Raw genomic sequence first — 21464 nt, forward strand, 5'->3', positions numbered from 1 at the left:
CCTCTGTCTTTCTACTCCCCACCTCCAAGTACTTGTCCTGCTTGAGCAGAGAGTAACTCAAGGGCCTGTTGGAAGGTTCCCTTCCTTCTACAGTGCAGAGAGGGGGAATGTGGAAGGTGAACGTGCAAGTATTAGCAGCCACACTATAAACAAGGAAACTGAGGCCAGGGAGAGTGGGGGAAGGAAATAAACGTTTTTTCTGTGCCAGCCACTGAGCTGGGAGATACTTATTTCTTAGTCCTCCCAACACCTTTTTTTTTTTTTTTTTTTTTGAGACGGAGTCTCGCTGTGTCCCCCAGGTGGGAGTGCAGTGGCGTGATCTCAGCTCACTGCAAGCTCCGCCTCCTGGGTTCACACCATTCTCCTGCCTCAGCCTCCCATATAGCTGGGACTACAAGCGCTCGCCAACACGCCCGGCTAATTTTTTATATTTTTAGTAGAAACAGGGTTTCACCGTGTTAGCCAAGATGGTCTCGATCTCTTGACCTCGTGATCTGCCCGTCTCGGCCTCCCAAAGTGTTGGGATTACAGGCGTGAGCCGCCGCGCCCGGCCCCAACACCCTTTTAAGGGATAAAACATTTTCCCCCAGCCTGGCCAACTTGGTGAAAGCCTACCTCTACTAAAAATACAAAAATTAGCTGGGCATGGTGGCGTGCACCTGTAATCCCAGCTACTCGGGAGGCTGAGGAGGAGAATTGCTTGAACCTGGGAGGCACAGGTTGCAGTGAGTGGAGACCGTGCCACCACACTCCACCCTGGGCGACAGAGCAAGACTCCGTCTTGAAAAACAAACAAAACATTATCCCCATGTATGGGCGAGGAAAATGAGGGTCAGAAAAGCTAAATAACTGCACCAGGGTCACACAGCTAGCAGATGTTAAAGCTGGTATTCAAACAAAACTCCATCTATCCACTAAAATGTCACATGGTTTGACATGCTGGAGCGGCGTGCTCTGAAGTTTGCTGGGCCTCAGCAGTGTCCCCTTAACCTGGCTGGTTACCTCATGGCATTCAAAAAACTATCCTGAACACTATTCCTGTGAATGTGATTCAATGGGTCTAAGGTAGAGCCTGAGATTATGTATTTTTAAAAAGCTCTTCCAAGTGATTCTGATATCTTGGAAAGCACAGGGCTAGAGCACGTGGCTTCTCTTCTGACCCAAGTCTCTTAGGAGATCTTCATTTCTCAGAAGCACAGATCTAGTTCAGCCCTGCATTTACCTCCAGTAAGATTTGCCACTGAACCCATTATTCATTCATTCCAGGCCCAATGCTCAACGTTTTCTGAGTACCTACAATGTGCCAGGCATGGTGCTTCACATTCTGGCTGCAAAGATGAATACACCACAGTGCCTGCCTTGAGGAACACCCAGGGTGCGCGGGAGATGAATGTAAACTAGAAATTCTAATTTGTTGTAGCAAAAGCTAGGCTGAGGTAGGCTTGTGTTGCTTTAAGAATTCAGACTAAAGGACCAAGGAAGGCTTTCTAGCAGTGATCCTGAATCAAGGACTATAGGAGTTAGCAAGGCAGAGAGGACTGAAGGGCTAAGGAATAGCCAATGAGGCAGAGGGAAGGAATAGCGTGGAAAGGCCCAGAGACCCAGCACAATGGTTCAGGGCAGCACAAGAAGCTGTGCAGCAGTGGAATGTAGGATACTTTGGGAAGAGGACCAGGAAGAGAGGCTGGAAAGATCAGTGGAGAAAAAATATGAAAGACCATGTGTGTTGTAAGGAGTTTGGACTTCATCCTAAAAGTGACGAGGTGCCACTAAACTTTTTTTTTTTTTTCCTGAGACAGAGTCTCACTCTGCTGCCCAGGCTGGAGTGGAGTGGTGTTATCTGGGCTCACTGCAACCTCTGACGCCCAGGTTCAAGTGATTCTCCTGCCTCAGCCTCCTGAGTAGCTGGGATTACAGGTGCCTGCCACCGTACCCAGCTAATTTTTTTTTGTATTTTTAGAAGAGATGGAGTTTCACCATCTTGGCCAGGCTGGTCTTGAACTGCTGACCTCGTGATCCACCCACCTTGGCCTCCCAAAGTGCTTAAGTTGTGGAGTGACATGGTCAAATTGTGTTTTGGAAGGGTCACTCTGATAGAAATAAGAGAATGAACTGTAGGCAGGAGAAGCTGGCAACAGAGGAACGAATTAATTGCAGAATTTAGAATTTATGTATGTCAAAAAGCACCATAAACAAAATTTGAAAGCAAAGCACTTGGAAAGCATATTTGCAGCATTTCTTGACAAAAATAATATTCTTAATAAAATTACAAATTGTTAATAAACATACCAATATCAAATAAATAGAAAATTCACAAAGAAAGAAGTACAAATGGTCAATAAGCATATGAAAATGTTATTCGCGAAGAATCAAAGAAAGTTAAAATAACATTGACATACTATTATCCCAGCTATCAAATTGGTAAAGATTTGATAAGTGATGATACCTAGTGTTAGAGTGCAGGAAACAGGGTACTCTCTAGGCTCCAAATAGGAGAGTGTTTTGGTACAAACTTTCTGGAGGGTGGTTGGCAACATGTATCAAAATTCTTAAAAATAGCCAAGCAAGTCTCTTCTTGGAGTTTATCCTAAGGAAATCGTTACAGACATGTGCAAAATTTAGCTACAAGAATGTCAGTTGCAACACTATTTACAATAAAGATTGAGAACAAATGAAATAATCACTATTTGGGGATTGATGATAAAGAAAAAGGGTCCATCCATATAATGAAGATGCTGTTGAGAAAGTTTGATATGCAGAAAATGTTCGTGATATTATTAAGTGAAGGAACAGAAGGAGCAAAAAACAAAAAGTGTCCAATATGCTGCCATTTGTGTGTGATAAAAGAATATATACATATGTTTGACCATGTGTAAGCATCTCCACTAGGATGCAAAATAAATTAGAGGGAAACTAGATGCTGGCAGACGGGGTAGGGAGATTTACTTCCGACTACAGGGCAGTTTGTACTTTTTGAATTTTGTATCTGTGTAGTATTACATATTCTAAAGTATAAATACACATTTGAAAAGTTATTAAAGAGTATATTCAGTGTATCCAGTTTTTGTTTAAAAAAACCCATAACTGTGCGTGTGCATGTGTACATTTACACCAAAAAGAACTAAAAGGTATATTCAAAAGAATACACGTTTGTCTTGGGTGGTAAGCTCATGGATTGGATTTTGTCCTTTTTTCCCTAAAACTTCTACAATACACATATGATGCTTTCACAATAATTAAAAAGCGTTAGCTTTTCCCCCAAAGAGTCCATCGCAAAAGTCCAGGCAGGGGATGACAGTGCAGGTTAGATGCCTGATTAGTACTCCAGCTATATAGGTCAGCAGTGACATCCACAACGTATGGAATTAAATCACAGTTCTTGTTTTGGGGAGGGATGAGGAGAAGGAAGCTGAAGATTTGGTAGGGAGAATGAACCTGGTTTTGTGCTCTAAAGCCTTTGTTGGACAAATGCACAGAAAATTCAGCCCTATCACCCCAAACATCAACCAATACCCCAGGTAGCTTTTTTTCTTTGGGATTATTTAACTTCAGGTCACAGTGAATGGAGTTCCAACAAGCCTGTATATCTAAGTCACCAAACAAACAGATGACCTGGATGCTTGTTCTATGAGGTTCTGAGAGGCTGTCCTCATTTCGTTCTGGTTTTTGATCTTTCTACATGGGATGGCTACAATCATATCCTCAATTGTCCAGCCCTGCCCCGGCACACTCATGTAAACAAGACCTCTCTCCTGTCTCTGCATGGGGAATAATTATTCGGCGTCCTTCCTGACGCATAAAGACCAAGGGAAGACCCTGGCAGTTTGAACTCATTCTCCGGGTGAACTCTACCCTTCTCTTCATCCTTCAGATCCTAACAAACTATCTGCCAAATCACAAACGTTCTAAGTTGGAGGCTTGGGAATGGGGGTGGGGGTCGGGGGGTTTGAACACATACCCGTGTGGGGCCATAGGGTAGTTTTGGGTTAGGGTCATGTAAAACCAGCTAGGAGGAAGAGGAAAGGCAGCATAATATAGTAGTGATTGGGGAGAATGTGACAGCCGAAACAGCTTCTTTCTTTTCCTCTTCTCCAGGGAGTAAGCTCTAGGTGAGTAACGGCAGGCCCCTCAATATGTCTAGCACCTTCCTGTAGCCCCCGTTGAAAGCCTTTGGGGAACTATGTGAATATAACTTATGCTGCTCTCTTCTGGGCCCCTCAGCTGTGATTGGATCCTGCTGTGGTGGGGCATCTGCTTATATAATTAACCTATATTTAACTTTGTGTTTCCTTTTGGTCTCAATTGTGACCCTTTCCCAATGCTGGGGATGGATGATGAATGCTAGGTGAGTTGTTGGGATACATGCTGGCTCCATCAGTAAGTAGAATGAGCAATACACAGACATAACTATTGGACCTCAGCTGCCTTTTTCTGACCTGTCACTGCTCTGACTACTAGGGATTCTGGCCTCTGGTCTTTTTGGGCCCTTGAGTAAATACATAAGGGGGCCATGTACTATCACTGACATCATGAACACTTTTCAGGTTAATACATATTGTCCTGTTCTCAAATGGTTATAATTGCCCAATATTATACTTATAGAGAGGCAACTAAGTATAGCATAGATACTAGCCAGAGCTCTGGATTCAGGCAGGCCTGGTTCAGATCCTAGCTATGCCACTAAAGGCCATGCAACCTTGGGATAATTAATTTTTCTGGTTTTCAATATTCTTACCCATCAAACGGGAACAGTATCCCAGAGTAACTGCATGAAAGAAATGAGATTATACATGTAAAGATCTGAAGATAATGCATTTAATAAATCCTAACTATTCACATTATTGCATCTGTATATATTTGAATTTTGTACAACATTGTCTTTTTCACTAGTCACACGAAAAATACATGAAAGTGCTCTGATAATTTTAAAGCATCATATAAATTAAAGGTGTCATTGGTAATAATCTCATATGCATTTCTTAACCCTTCCATTTCCTTGAAGACTGAGACTACATCCCATGTCCCACAGCATATTGCACAATGATGGGCAAACAATACGCCCTCAGTAAGTGTTTCTTGTTTGACTGAAGCAACATGGCATAGCATAATGAGCACAGACATCAGGAGACTAGGCTGGGATGAAATTAGTTTAAGGCAGGAGAGCCAGTCTGCAGTCATAATTTATTCATTCAACAAGTATTTGTTGAACACATTCTATGTGCTAGATATTGAGTTCAGATAATTTCATCAAAAGAAGATTGTACAAGTTCTGACAAAGCCAAGCCCTTGGGCAGTCTCCACAATCCCAGCCCACTCTTAAAAGCACAAAGGCTGCAGCCACCATTGTCTGCCACTGGACAAATGGCCAATTGCTTTGGGGGAAGCCCCATCCTGCCTGGCTGTAAGTAGCTCTGATTGAGGGTTGGAGGAAGGAGTAAAAATGAGGGAGTGGGCTGCTTCCAACAGGACTGACAGGAACTACTCCCTGTTAATTGATTTTTATTTACAGTGAATCAGTCCACAGTTCAATCCCCTAGCCTATACGATGCTCTTTCCCCTGGCCATCATCTTTCCCTCCCTGTCACCTACGCAGTCACCCTGTCCCAAACCTTGGCCCACTTCATCCTGCCCTTCTGCGGTCACAGCTGCCTGCTGGGTGGGAGTCCGGGGCAATGGTATGTGTGGTCACCAGAGGGCACTGAGTGGGCTTCAGTGGCATGTGAATCCTGGCAGAGTCTCGGATCCCCGACGGGGAGAGGAGAAAGCACAAGCCAAGACAACGAGTGGGGGAAGGAGGCAGGGGCTAAGGTGATGGGTGGGGGGTGGGGGATGGGAACTCCAGTGTACACGTTGACAGTCTCTATGTCGGCTTCACCAGCGCTTCTGTTTGTCTCGTCCCTGGATTTCTAACAGTTGCCTTGAGATGCTCTGGCTCTGGTCTGTCAGGAAGGTGTGGAAGGATCCAGCCCACGGGCTGTGTGCCTGCTGCCTGTGGGATGGTACACCTGCCAGGCTCCGCCTCTGTCAGAAGCACTGGCCAAAGTCAAAGCCACAACAGCATCCCAGCCTGTGAGACTCCTCTCCAGCTGTCCTAGCAGAAGTCGGGCCCCTCTCAGTCGCTGACCTGCTAGAGGAGAGGATGTCTCCATTGTCTGGGCGACCTACCAGATTCCAAATTTGCATCTCTCCTTCTTTTCACACTGGGAGGAGACAAAGAGTTGGGGTGCAACAGGAGGAAAAATGAGGAGCCAGAAGAAGTGGGGAGAAAGGGACGGAACCCAGGATGGGGCTCTCCGCCAGGGGGTGCCTGGAAGTCTCTGGTCAGGCGTGGGCGCAGCTCTGGAGCTGCTTCCTGGTTACATGGCTTCTTTCTCTCTCTGGGAGCATCGGCTGAGCTTCATCTCCGTCAGCTGGATATACCGAATCACGTTGGTGTCTGTGAGGAGAGAAATAAACCTTAGGGGACACCAGGTGAGGGCAACTATCACATTTACACGGAATTAGCAAAGGCTGTGTCTGCAGACATCCAACAGGCCAGGCTCACTCAACCAAGGTCCCTTCTGCCTATCCATGGTGGCTGAGAGGGCAACTAGATGTCGGCCCTCTCCTTCACTGCCTCCTCTTAGCAAATGTTGACAGGTTGGCATGATCCTGGGGACATGAGAGAGAATGGGTGGGAGAGGAGAGAGAATTTCTCTCCCTCTTTCTATGCAGCAGCATATCCCAGTGGTTTCCCAGCCGGCGCAGTTCGTTTAGTGAGACCCTAGTTGGAGTTTAACATCAGGCAAGTTGCCAACTTCTCTGAGCCTCCTGTACCATCTGCAAGAAACAAACTCTATTTTTTTTTTTTTTTTGAGATGGAGTCTTGCTCTGTCACCCAGGCTGGAGTGTAGTGGCACAATCTTGGTTTGCTGAAAACTCCACCTCTCAAGTTCAAGCAATTCTCCTGCTTCAGCCTCCCGAGTAGCTGGGATTACAGACGCATGCCACTGCGCCAAGCTTATTCTTATATTTTTAGTAGAGACGGGGGTTTCATCATATTGGCCAGGCTGGTCTCGAACTCCTGACTTCAGGTGATCTGCCCGCCTCCCAAAGTGCTGGGATCACAGGTGTGAGCCACTGCGCCCAGCCAACAAGCTCCATTTTTGAATGCCAACCTTGTGCCAGGTTTCTAACATTCATGATCTCATTTAATCCTCACTACAATCTCGCAAGGTATGTATCCTCCTCCTCACCGTGACAAAATGGAATAGGGACCTAGAGAGATTAAGTCAGATGCCAAGGAGACACATAGTAAATGGTGTGTCTGGCTGCAAAGCCTGTCTCTCCTGAGGACTGTAATACCTGCCTCGTGAAATTGCTCTGAAGCCCAAAATAGGTAAGTCTAAAAGTGCTTAAAACAATGATCAATAAATATTAGTCTAATGTAACTTTTTTTAAGCTTGAAGAGTTTAAAATGACTTTGCTTCATTGTCTTATTTTTGTCCTCATAAGTAGGGTCAGATGACCACCTCACCAAAACTGGGGCATTTCTTCCCAGTTCCTGTTATTAGTGAGGACATGGCATGGAACAACTGCTAAGTTCTACACACACCAGAACATAAGAGTGACAGGGCTGCCTGGAATAGTTACTTCTGGAAGTAGAAATGAATACTATATCATAATGCTAAAAAATGCCAGGCGTATCCTCCAGAACAGTGCTGGCAGATAGCAGTGCTCCAGAAAATTCTGTTGAATGAGTCCAATGCTTAGTCTTCAAGCTGCTTACAGTTGGTGGAACAAAATTTATATAGAGAAAATAAATCAACAACAAGGTGTTCTTTAAAAAGATAAAAAAAACTATACACTTGGACATTTGTAAGTTGATCCTAAAGTTCTTTAAAGACTTTTGAAAGGAGGATTGCGTAAAAAAAAAAAAAAAAAAAAAAGGCTGGGTGTGGTGGCTCATACTTGTAATCCCAGCACTTTAGGAGGCCGAGGTGGAAGGATTGCTTGAGCCCACGAGTTCAAGACCAGCCCTGGCAACATAGCAAGACTTCGTCTATACAAAAAATAAAAAATATTAGCCAGGCATGGTGGTGCATGCTTGTAGTCCCAGCTACTGGGGAGGCTGAGGTGGGAGGATCATTTGAGCCCAAAAGCCGGAGGTTGTAGTGAGCTGAGATCACACCACTGCACTCCAGCCTGGGCGACAGAGCGAGACTCTGCCTGAAAAAAAAGAAAAATTAACCATATAAACAATAACAATAGCAACATCAAGTCAAAGTTGTTTAAATGTTACTTCCTCAGAGAGGCTCTTTCTGACCACTTGGTCTAAAATAGCTACGCCCCCTTTACTCTTTTTGCCACTTGGTCACTGTAGCCGCCACTTGGCTCATTGAGCCACCACCTTCCGGCGGTGATCCTTCTGCCTCAGCCTCCAAGTATTGGATTCCAGGTAATTTTTGTATTTTTAGTAGAGATGGGGTTTCACCATGTTGGTCAGACTGGTCTTGAACTTCTGAGCTCAAGCGATCCACCTGCCTCGGGTTCCCAAAGTGCTGGAATTACAGGCATGAGCCACCACGCCCAGCCTCCCCATTTATTCTTGATCTCTTTATTCTGCTTTATTTTCTTCACAGCGTTTATTACTACTAAATATTTCATTTGTTTACTATCTGTTTGCTTGTTTACCGGTTGACTTCTAGCCATCCATTGGTAGAGAGCCCCTCCCTGGGTTCTGTCCCCTCTCCACACTTTTTTTTCCCACTTAAAATAGACAGTGAGCTCTTTGAAGGCAACAACTTTCTTTTGTTCACTACTATATACCTAGCAACATTGTACCCCCTCAATAAATATCTGTAGAATGAATGAATGAATGACGGGTGGATATGATCTAAGTGAATGGTATAGATAACACAAGTCCTAAGTAATAGGATCTGACTGGAGAGATCAGAGCATGCTTCCTGAAAGGTGCTGGGCTTAGCATCAGATTTGCCTGTTTGTATTCTGTGTATTCTGTGTCATCAACAAGACGTGAGCTCCTCATGGTTAAGGACAGTGTCTTTTCATCGATTCCCTTGGTGCTCAGCACAAATCTGGGCACATAGTATGAATTCAATATACATATATTTGTTGAATAAGTAAAGAGAGCTGGATTCTGAATTGAAAAAGATGAGGAATTCTGTACTCTATTTGAAGAGAAGAGGGGCCCGTTCTCCCTGGAACTCAAACCCTAGGCAAATGCATGGGCTGTGTGCTCCTCTTACTTAGGTCTTATCATATATATCTGATCCCTAATTTTGCCATCTCTGTCCCTGCCTGGCCCTCCCATCCAAGAAAACTGCTGAAATGAGAAGGTCTCAGGAGCCACCAGAGCAGAGAGGAAGCAAGAAAACGGCTATTTCTGCCTTACCTGTTGGTTGTTGGGTTCTTGCTTCTTTCAGGTAGTAGAGTGCTTTGTCATAGTCCCCAAGGTGGTAGAAGGCCACACCAGACCGGTAAAGGGCCTTGAAGTTCTCCCCTTCCTTCTTCAAGACTTTGAGGCAATATTCCTTGACTCGTTCATAGTTTACCAGCTCAGCCTGGAGCAGGCAGGCTATGGAGGAAGGGAGGGGAAATGCCATCAGGATAAGAGTGGCTGGCTCTGCATGTCTCCCTTGAGTTCTTTCTCTCCAGTGGTTTAGCAGGGTTGGGGTTTTCCACTGGGGTTTATGTCTTGGGATTTGTCTTCCAATTCCTAGGCTCCCTGACCAGTTTCATCACTAACAAGCCATGTTAACAAGCCTTGAGCAAGTCACTTAACGTTGTGTTATGGGTTGAATTATGCCCACCCTTCCACCACCAAAAAATATGTTGAAGTCCTAAACTGCAGTACCCAAGAATGTGACCTTATTTGGAGACAAGGTCTTTACAGAGGTGATCAAGTTGAGGTCATTAGAGTAGGGCCTAATCCAGTGTGACTGGTATCCTTATAAAAAGGGGAAATATGAACACAAAGACAGACACACACAGAGGAAAGATGACGTGATAAAACATGGGGAGAAGATAGCCATCCATAAGCCAAGGAATGCCTGAGGCTACCAGAACCTCGCAGAGAGGCATGGAACAGATTCTTCCTCACATCCTTTAGAATAACAACCCACCAGCACCCTGATCTTGGACTCCTAGCCCCTAGAACTGTGAGACCATACATTTCTGTTATCTCAAGTCACCCAGTTTGTGGGACTTTGTTATAGGCAGCCTTAAGAATAAGCTACCAGAGGCAATCATCATCATCTTCATCATCATCTTCATCATCATCATCACCATCATGGCCAATATTTGTTGAGTGCTTACCTTGTACAGATGCTGGTCTCATTGTTTTACATGTATTACTGATATAATCCTCAGAATACTATGATGTGGGTACTATTATTGTTTCAATTTTATAGTGAGGAAGCTGGGGCCCAGAGAGCTCAAGAAATTTCCCAAGGCCACACAACGTGAAAGAGGCAAAGATGGGATTTAAACTGAAGCTGTCTGTCTCCAGAATCCAAGTCCTTCCTAATCTAGTTGTTGGAGGGATTATATAAAATAATGGCCATAAAGTACTTAATGTGGGCTTGGCACATAGCAAGCATGAAAAAAATGTTAGTTAACATTCTTAGAATTCTTTTTAGTCTTGTACCAGTAACATCTGCCTCTGACTTCCCTCAAGTTCCCTTTCATATATATTTGTCTCTGCAGTTCCTGAGAGAGGGGACTTTCTGGTAGGCTAGTGACCAGCTCATACAAGCCACATGTCTGGACATGAGAGACCTAGGTGTCCCAGGCAAGAGGAAGCTATGGCAGGCAGGCCTCATGGTGGAGAGCTTCCCCATCCCACAAACAGCCATCTTTGAGTAAACCATGTCCCTTTGAGCTTTCTCTTACCAGCTCTGAGCCACAGGGAGCCACAGGGCTGGGACTAGAGTGATGACACGCTTGGAGGATGACTAAATAGCCTTGAAGAATGATTGAAATTTCGTGCCCTAGGCACCTCCCTCTAATCCCAACTCTGCTGAACCACCTTGCCTCCATTTAACCACTCAAATATCTAGTAGGCATTGACCAACAGCAAAGTATGTTGTATACTTTGGAGGGATTACAAAAAAAGAGACAGGAAAAAAGCACCTGTCTGCTTCTTCAAAGCAAATAAAAACAGAGACTTAGGAGGCAAAACTGGTGCTTCTGTTCACAACCCGGCTGGGTGGCTGGGGGAGAATGCTGATGCTCTGTTCCTTCTTTGTGCCCAGCCTTTTCCACACTGACAGAAGACACCTCAGGATAGAGAAAAGTCACTGATTTCAATCTTCAGGGGTCTAACGTCAGTCATTCTGGCCCCTTAAATAACTTCCCAGGTATCAGAATTGCTGAGATTTTTTAGGAGACCAGATTTTTCTTTGAGCATTTAGGACCAAAAAACTCCATTCTTTCACAGAATCAGGAGAAATACACAGACTCTCAAGATGAAGGTATGAGAACCAGGAAGTGAAAGAGAATCAGCCCAGATCTAGAAACTGACTTGTCAGGTTTCACTGGCTGCAGGGCAGAAAGCCAAGTCAACAGAAGCAACAGGCTGCTAACCCCCGAGGGCAGCTCTTGTTCACCCAGGACTACAATCTTCTGGTGCACCAGGGGGTCCTTCTGATAAGCTGATGCTACAAGCCCCCCTCCCCTCTCCTCCCTCCTTGATGGGGTCTTAGGCCCTTCTGTCTGCTTCCTCACCCGCATGTTGTCTGAGCCTGAGCTGATGCTTATACAGCTGTACAGAGAGAGAGGGGGGTTTCTGTAAAAAGGTTCCTGGATGTGAACCTCACTGACTGCTACCTGTGTGCGACTTGGCTCCAGCACCTGCTCCCAGAGCTAAAAGCTGTCCTGTCCACAGCTTCCACACTCCCTGCCTGAAGTCCTCTCTGACCGGGCCTAGCAGCCCTCTTCCCGTCCAGCCCTCCCTCTTCGAACAGACACTTCTGTTTGCTGACCCTGGCAGTCTAGGAAAAGGACCTTTTTTTTTTAAAAAAAAAAAAAAAAAAAAAAAAAAACAAGAAACAAAAACAAAAAAACAGTTTTTGAATGCATAAAATGGTGGTGACAGGGGGAGGGGAAGCAAAGAGGCCTGGAAATGGGGAAGCCTCCCCCTTCCCACAAAGGGTTAAAGGAACCACAGCAATCAATTTCTGGCACTTATTTGGTAAAAATATTTCTAGTTCCCCTGCAGATCCGGTGGGAACTGGCATACCTGGCTGTGGTCCAGGGTTCAGACCTGGGGGCAGGGGAGGCAGGGCTAGGCTGGTTATAGGGTGTGGAGCCTCAGCTGACATCACAGGCAGGGCCCAGAAAGATGGAGAAATGGCTGGGCCAAGAGGTAGAATCTGGATAAGAAGTTGGGATGCTAGGCCAGGACTCTTTTTTTTTTGTTTGAAATGGAGTCACGCTCTATTGCCTAGGCTGGAGTGCAGTGGTGCGATCTCGGCTCACTGCAACCTCTGCCTCCTGGGTTCAAGCAATTCTCCTGTCTCGGCCTCCCAAGTAGCTGGGACTACTACAGGTGCCCGCCACCATGCCTAGCTAATTTTCGTAGTTTTAATAGAGACGGGGTTTCACCATATTGGTCAGGCTGGTCTCGAACTCCCGACCTCTGGTGATCTGCCCGCCTCAGCCTCCCAAAGTGCTGGGATTACAGGAGTGAGCCACTGTACCTGGCCCAGGCCAGGACTCTTAAGGGAATCCAGGGGTGGAGGGGGTGAGAGCCAGGCTGGAGGCTGGCCCCAGCGCTACCTGCAGGTGATTTTTAGGCACCTCTCTGCTTTGGGTGGGTGGCTACTGGTACATCTAATAAGCCCATGGGATAGGTAAGATGGGATGACAGCAGGCACATGTGAGGGCTGAGGAAGTTAAGAAGAGGTGGACTGGCTGCCTCCTGATTGCTCCTTCCCCATCCCTGTAGCCATTAGCCAGGACCTGGGGTTGCAGTGGACCTCAGGATAAGTGGCATCGCCCCACAGTGTGTCCTCCTCATGGTTATTAATCCCTTCTCCGGTGTCAGAGGTGCTAAATACTTCACATACACTATGTCTTTTAATCCTCACATCAACTCCATGAAACAGGTTCTATTTTTATCCTTCTTTTATAGATGATGAAACTGAGTTCCAGAGAAATGAAGTAACTTGCTGAAGGTCACCCAGCTGGAAGGTGGTAGAATTAGGATATCAGCCCACTTCTGTCAGGCTTCCAAGACTGTGCATTTGACCTCTGGGGTGTCTGTGGGGCTGCATTTGAAGCCATCGGAAACCCACACAGCCCCTGGGGAGAAAGAGAGGTCATCTGTGGAAACTCCCTTCTGCTGTGTTCCAAAGCTAACAAGCAAAAATTGATGCCTAACTGCTAGGCACTGGGTGGGGCAGTGGGATTAGGTGATGAGCTGACACCCGCCCCCCCCACCCACCTGGGGCTAACAGATGGGCAGGGAGGGCAGAGGTCATGTTATCTCAAATATTCACATGTGGGCTAACTGCTATGAAGGACAAAGGTAGAGAAGGAGCATACCCAGGCAGGAGGGGCCTTACCTTGATCTAAAGTATAATGGGAGGCCTTCCTGGAAGAAGTAGCATTTTAGCTGGGATCTAAAGATCGGGTATTTCTCAGCCTCAGCACTACTGACATTTTGGACTAGATGATTTTTTGTTGCATGAGGATGCCTTGAGCCTTGCAGGATGCTTAGCAGCTCCCCTAGCCTCTTCTCACTACGTGCCACTTGTGACAACCAAAAAATGTCTCTGGAAATTGCCAAGTATTCCCTGGGTGGTGGGGTGGTGGTAAAATCACCCATGTTTGGGAATCACTGATCTGGGTGAAATTGTGACTTTTCAAGGCAGAGCCGAGAAAGAGAGAGAGCGAGAGGGAAATGGCCTATTTGAGAAAGTTTGGGAAGCCATGCACGCCAGGTTGGAGCAGAGAACCAGAGGGAAGGGTGAAAAAGGTGAAGGTGGAAAAGAAAGAAACCATGACACAGAGACCCTTCTGGTCCACGCAGAGGATCTGGGACTTCATTGTGAGGCAAGAGTGGATTTGGATGATGAAATGATGGTGACTCAGGTGACCAGAGTGGAGGCGGGTAAGCAGGAAAAACGGATCAATGTAAGTGGCATCCAGGAGGCAGAGGTGACCAGCAGCAGGGAATTTCTGCAATATTTTCCCTCTGCTGTCCACATTTGCGAGGTAGAGCCGTTCGTCCGGGAGATCTTTATTGTCGTTTTGGATTTCCTGATTGTCGAGAAGTGTTTCTCCATGTTGTAGTGACCTGGTCTCTGTTTGAATTAAGGATTATCGTGTCACAGTCTCTATACTCTGCCATTTGGCATGCATCGATATTTTAAAGAGCACTGAACTAGGAATCATAAGAGCTGGATTCTAGTCCCATCTTTGCCACTAGCCAACATTATGAAAATTACTTTCCCTTTCTGGGCATCTGCAAAATGAGGGATAAATTTCACTAAATGATCTCTACCGTCCTTTCAGACCTAATAACCTCTAAATACAAATGTTTGCCACTTAATAGAAGGACAAAATTGTTTCACTGGTTCCTCTTCAAAAGGATTTCCATTCTCCCTATTATTCAAGGTCAGGTATCTTTTGTTGGGGAGGACAATCAGAACTGGTAAAGCAGTGATCAAGAGGGCTTCTGTAAGACAACAATTAGATTCCTGCTGTGTGGATTTTTTTTTTTTTTTTTTGGCATAGAGATTGGATTATGTTCTGATGTGGGTCTTCCCAAGTCATGGCACTGGGGTGAGACCTTCCCTGAAGGGAGTAAACATCTCCACCATTAGTCATCGTGAGCAGAGGAGGCTGTTGAGTTGGAAAGGTAGGTTTTGGACTGACTGTCAAGGGAGCCTGGCCTGGACTCTGTGGATATACTTGGATTTAAAGATGCAGTCACTTGGCAGCTGAAGAGGTACAGGGTGGGAGATGCATGGCTAAGGGCCTGGGCTTTCAGACAACCATATCTAGAGGCTCCATTGAAAGAAGTATTATTAACTTTCTGGCCTTTGGGTCTTCTGAAAAGGCTGAATAAATGCAGTGGCTTGGAATCAGCCAAATTGTGGAGAATGAAGACAAGCCTCTATCAAGGCATGGGAAGAAGTGCTAGAGGAGAAACAGCCTTCCTTGAGCCAAACAGGGTGATAGCAGAGGTGGCCAGTGAACTTACAAGAGAAAGGCAAATCTGGGGGACAAGAATTGAAGCTGCAAATCTCCAACCACCCCTCCCAAGTACAGATTCCTCCACTGCCAGCCTTAGGCGGTTAGGGTGTGACCTTAGGAAAAGAATTGGCAGGCCTTCTGAGGCCCACAAAGGGGTCGTGTTTAGCAAATAGAGAATCAGCTACTCAAAGAGCCCCCGGGACACTCATGCACACAGACGGAAAATCCTAAGTGTGATGTTCCCCACAGCAACCACACTGACACCTCAGGCTAAAGCATGTCGAGTTCTCCTCACTCTGGCACCTGTTTTGTTTTTGTGTTTCCTGGTGCATGCAGGGCAAAATGCCACCCACCAGCATGAGATAAAGGGAAACCAGATGAAAGGAAGAACAAGTTCATGCAATCACTGGTTTTCTTCTCATAGCTGACTCACTATAGTTTGCCTTTACCTGCTGAACAGAAGGGAAACATGGGCTAAATGGAAGGAAGACCAGACCCACCTGGGGCCAGGAGCGAGGAGGAAGAACCCACTCTACAAGGCTGTCTCACTGTTTGGGGTTGCACCGTATCCATTTGTACAGGATATGTTACAGTCCTCGCCCTCAGTACCTAAGAATGTCACTTTATTTGGAGATAGGGTCTTTGCAGAGATGATCAAGTTAAAATGAAATCGTTAGAATGGGCCCTAATCCAATTTGACTAGTGTCCTTATAAAAAGGAGAAATTTGGACACAGAGACAGATACACAGAGTGGAAAGATGATGCCATGAGATCTAGGAAGACGGCCATCTACAAAGCCAGTGAGTGCCTGAGGCTACCAGAAGTTAGGAGAGAGGCCTGGAACAGATTCTTCCTCACAGCCCTCAGAGGGAACCAACCCTGCCGACACCTTGATGTTTCACTCTAGCCTCTAGAATGACAAGACAATGAATTTCTGTTATTTTAAGCCACCCAGTGTGTGATATTACAGCAGCCTTAGGAAACTAATATACCTTGCTAGTCACTGCTCTGTGAGATGGGCCCAGGAAATGGCCATTGCATTCCTGGGGGAAAATTTTCCCAAAAGTTTGCCAAATTATTTGATTTGCTTTCAAATTTATTTCAGGAAGCAATGGCATAGTAGTAAAGTGGAAGAAGTTTGGGATCTGGACAGAGGTGATATTAAGAATAGTGAATGACTGGTATAGATCCTAACCAAACCAAATAGGCAAACAGTATTGTACCAGCTCTGGGTGCCCTGGCTGAAGACTAATGCTGGGTCTAGAGATACAGTCTTGAGCTGGAATCTGAGCTCTGCCACTCACTAGCACAGGACCGAGGGCGAGTTATTATGATCACCCTGGGTCTTATTCTTCCCATGTTAAATAGGAACTTTGTGGGAACGCTTATGATGATGAAATGAGATAATTAATGCACATTATATGCTTCTCACAGTGCTGGGACAAAAATGCATTCTCATAAATACTAGTTCTTTAGAAAGCCACTTATCAAATATGGTTTGCCCAGCAATGTGTACATGAATTGGAGAAAATTTCCATCTTGAGTCCTATATACAATATGTGGTACATACACAAAGCTACAATGTAATTTAAAGTAGATTTTCTATCTAAAGTAGATAATCTAAAGTAGATTTTCACCCACTACCCACAAGGGCAGACAGATGTCAGATGGCCAAATCCTAGAGCTGGAAATCTGCACATGTGCGCAAATAATTGTTCTCTGTTACGCTGTCAACTTGTGACATTTGGATACTTCTCTTGTTAGCGATTTGAAATATTCCCCTGGAGAAAAAGAACCCTGGCCAAGGAGATGAGGAAAAGGAGCAGAAGGATGAGGTGCTGCATGATGCACTCAAGAGAATCTGGCCCTGCACCAGTGGACAGTATCCATCCATCCTCCCAGAAAGGGAATAAGAGGAAGAGCAGGTCACCTTTATTTAGCATGAATGGGCCAGGCACTGCTCTGAGCATTAACTCATTTAATCTTGACAGCAATCTATTGTAGATTCTAGTATTTTGCCCATTTTTTTCAGATACGAAAATGGAGGCCCTAGGAAGTCAAGTCACTTGCCCAAAGTCACAATGCTAGTAAGTGTCAGAGCCAAGATTTGAATTTAGGTCATCTGGCACCTGAGACTGTGCTTTTAACCATCACACACACTGCCCTCCTAGGATGCTTACCTGACTGTAATGATTCTAACTCAGTTCCTTCATTAGACATATTTGAGGCATGGGTGCTGCTTGCTGCAGGGCTTAAGTGTGAAACCCTAATTGTGCCAAACTGTTCTCACCTTCTAAGTAAATACTTCTCATCCGGAAACTTCCTATATAACCCTCTAGAACCTTCTCTCCCACTAGTTCATTTACATTCAGAGAGAAAAACATTCAGAGAGAAAAACAAAAAACAAGCAAACAAAACCAACTGCAAAGTTTCCCCTCCTCCTGCTGCGGCTGCTTTTTTTTCTAAGTTCTAAAACCACCAGCATCTCCAATTCCATTGAGAGTCTACTGTTATCCTAATAGGGCTGACATGACACGTTTCCTGTTTCTTCCTGAAACAACAGCTATCTTTGCTTAGCTAGTGCTTGCAAAACTAACCCCCCAATTATTATTTTTTACTTGAAACTTTTATTGTGATAATCGTAGATTCACCTACCATTGTAAGAAATACTACAGAGACCTCCCATACCCTTTACCCATTTTCCCTTAGCGCTAATATCTTGTAAAATGATAGTACAACATATTGGCTATGATATTGACACTGATAGAATCCACAGATCTTATTCAGGTTTCCCTAGCTTTACTTGTACTCAGTGTGTGTGTGTGTGTGTGTATGTGTGTGTGTTTAGTTATATACAATTTTATCGTGTGTAGGTTCCTCTATCCTCATCTCCCTCCTGTCCCACCACTTCCTCTTTAACCCCTGACAACTGCTATCCTGTTCTCTACTTTTAAAATTTTGTCATTTTGAAAATATTATCTAAATGGAATCACATAGCATGAAATCCTTTGGAAGGTGCTTTTTACACTCAGCATAATTTCCTTGCAATGCATCCAAGTTGTTGCATGCACCAATAGTTCATCCTTTTCAATTGCTCTGTAGTATTCCATGGTATGGATGTACTACAGTTTGTTTACCCATTCATCTGTTGAAAGATATCTGCGCTGTTTCCAGTATTTGGTTATTATGAATAAAGTTGATAGGAACAGTCAGGTATAGCTTTTATTTCTCTAAGATAAGAGCTCAAGAGTGCAATTCCTGGATCATAAGAGAAAGAATTCCATTTCTTGTCATCAACTATGATGTTGGCTTCAGTTTTTTTTGTCGATGCTTTTAACTGAGATCAGGCAATTTTGCTCTATTTCTAACTTGCTAAGAAATTATTATTTTTTAAATATCCTTGCCTAATGGTAATGCTTTGCAGAACCTGTTGGGGGGGGGGTCTCTCTAATGAGTCAGATCTACAGGTACAATCATCAAATGCGCCCTTTAGTTTTACAAAGAATAAAATTATTTTTCATAGCCACATTCTCAAATCAAGATCATTACAGTTATTTATGAAATGTGTCGCCCTTGCTCTTTCAGACAAGCATCTTTAGAACACCTTCAAATTCTCACACACCACCTACCACAGTGGTTATGCTCAATTGGCAGCAAGACCTAACATATATATAGTGTTTTACAACTCATTTAACCTTCATGGAGACTCCAGGAAATAGCTATTACTAGCTCTGCTTCCAGGAGCTGAGGCTTGGGGAAGTTAAGTGACTTGCTGAGCCCACTCAGCTCTTATGGGGAAAGAGCTAGTGTTACTTAACCCCAAATCCCATATTAGTTCCAATCCAACAAAGCTGGTGGTAATGGTGGAAACCTGGACTGGCTGATCTCTGAAGGTCTTTATCAAGTCTGAGGACTGAGAAGTCTGGCTCAGAGAGTTAGCACCCTCCAAGTGGCCGTTTCTTTGTTTGTTTGAGACTGAGTCTCGCTCTGTCACCCAAGCTGGAGTGCAGTGGCGCTATCTTGGCTTGCTGCAACCTCTGCCTCCTGGGTTTAAGTGATTCTCCTGCCTCAGCCTCCCAAGTAGCTGGGATTACAGGCGCCTGCCACCAGGCCTGGCTAATTTTTGTATTTTTAGTAGAGACGGGGGTTTCACCATGTTTGCCAGGCTGGTCTCGAACTCCTGACCTCAGGTGATCCGCCCGCCTCAGCCTCCCAAAGTGCTGGGATTACAGGCGTGAGCCACCACGCCCAGCCCACAAGTGGCCGTTTCTTTGTTCACTCCAATACCTGTTTCTCCTGCCTGGTGCCCAGAGAGTCTCCCACTACTGTTGCTGCTATTTCCACTGCCAGGAGCTGTTTGGATTTATCTAGGGGCTAAATCTCCTTTGCTTCCATTCACCTTAATTTCTGACCTTCCACTTTTCCATTCTAGTATGTGTTCGTACTAGATTGAAACAAACACTGTCAAGTGTGTCTTTTGTTTTCTTTGTTTTAGCAACACTGCCTTTGGAGATCTCTCCTTTTCATCATAACCAAGCTGCTCCCTTGAATCCCTCTGATTCTTCACATGGATGCCCCACCTTTGGGATCACTATCAGAGCTGCTGCTTCCCACGCATCATCACTACACAATTTCGGGTAGGCACTTTTAGTAAACTTAGTCAATAAGGATTCACTCATCATGGCTGTGCCCAGGGCTTCATAAGGAAAATGGAAAGCATTCAAGAGATATTGATATCTTCAAGGAGTTTATATTCTTTTTAATTATCCTCTGTTGGCAAAAATAGCTGTCAAAATGGCAGGTGAAAGAGCTAGATGGAAAGTCAGTATAAAATCCTATAAGCTGAAAGCTTACATTGACAGTCCTTTAAAGCATATTGGAATCTGCCCAAGGGAGTTGTAATGCCAAAGCTTAAGGTCAGCTCAGCCCTTTGGCACCAATCTGGGTGCTATGGCAGAACACTTAGAAGTTATCCCACCTATGGCCCCTTACTCTCACTCTTGACTTTGGTGTAGTAGACAGGGAGAAGGCAGTGGTGAAAAGTTGATAGGACAGAGCTGTTGTTTGCTGGAATCTTCATTAACACCCTTTCCTCAGTCTGGAAGCAGGACTTTGGAGTGGCCAGATTGGCCATTTGGAATGTGAAGATGAATACATTCCCAGAAATATTCAGAAAAAACCCATCGCCCCATATTATCTTTTCCTTCTCAGCTCTGGCCAAGTACACGTCACATTCATTGGCAGAAACTCTAAGCCAGAATGGGAAGACCTTAGAAGCCAAAGTTCTATCCTGTTCTCTTTTTGGACATTAAAGAATGTCTCCCCTGTTTCAATCCCCTCTCCTGCCCCAGAGACGTGTTCCCTGTTCCTATTGCCTCTCCCACCATCCTTCCCTCATGTCCTCAGACGTGTTTGGGGATAGGATAATTAACAGGCACATGTATAGCGGAAAGAGCACTTCTGTGGCAGCATTGTGTTATAATCCCAGAATGCTGGAAACAACCTAAGTATCCATCAGTAGATTAGTTAAATAAATAATGGGACATTGGTGCAATGGAACATTACACAGCCATTACAATCATGCTGTGGAACATTGAAAAATATTTTCAATGAAAACACTGGTGGAAAAAAATGAAGGTTGCTAAAGTTTGTACAGTATAAACCTGAATGTTGTGAAAAATAAATGTGTGTGTGTGTGTGTGTGTGTGTGTATCAGGGTGAAGAATTACTTTTTCTTTTAAAAGTTCTGCTCCTTCTGTATGGGTGAAGAATTTGTAACATCTATAGCAGAGTTTCTCTAAGGGAAGCAATTATCTTTTTGGAGGAGACTGGCTTCATCAACTGCTTCAGGTGGGGAAGGTGAAGCTTAGAGGTCAGTAGTAGGCACACACATAGATGAAAAGATGCCCAGACTGCTTTGTATATGAAATGAAGGGAATCTGAGAGTGGGGAAACCTAAGAAGCTGAGAGGAGCTGGAGGGGAGAAAGAGTCCAAGCAGCATGGCGGGAAGCTGGAACCTGCCAAAAAACGTGAGTGGTCCATTCGAAATTCCTGGTGGTCTGATGGCCAAATGAGTTTTAGGAGGAAGAATTTCTAACATTCAATTTTTGAGATGTAAACTCCTTCTGTATCCCATAACCTTCAGTAAAGTCTAGTGAAATTATACATCTGGGTGTAGTGGTGCCGTGGAACGTGAAAAGGAAGTAGCAGCAACAGGAAGTCGAGTGGCCCCTTGGTTGTCATGCAAACAGAGTGAGCA

General features: G+C 44.8%; 1 protein-coding gene across 1 annotated transcript in view; it reads right to left on the reverse strand.

The window, feature by feature from the left end:
* Window positions 1-2147: 2147 nt before the first annotated feature.
* TTC9 (tetratricopeptide repeat domain 9) overlaps window positions 2148-21464 on the reverse strand; it is a 33486-nt gene continuing 14169 nt past the window's right edge. Inside the window, exons 2-3 of the mRNA XM_032180233.2 lie at window positions 9395-9577; window positions 2148-6436 (exon numbers count right to left, since the gene is read on the reverse strand). Of these exons, the coding sequence (XP_032036124.1) occupies window positions 6357-6436; window positions 9395-9577 (263 nt within the window). The 3' untranslated portion in view covers window positions 2148-6356. The remainder of the gene's footprint in view (window positions 6437-9394; window positions 9578-21464) is intronic.

The sequence above is a fragment of the Hylobates moloch genome, unplaced genomic scaffold (genome assembly GCF_009828535.3).
Source record: "Hylobates moloch isolate HMO894 unplaced genomic scaffold, HMol_V3 SCAFFOLD_16, whole genome shotgun sequence".
Taxonomy (NCBI): Eukaryota; Metazoa; Chordata; class Mammalia; order Primates; family Hylobatidae; genus Hylobates; species Hylobates moloch.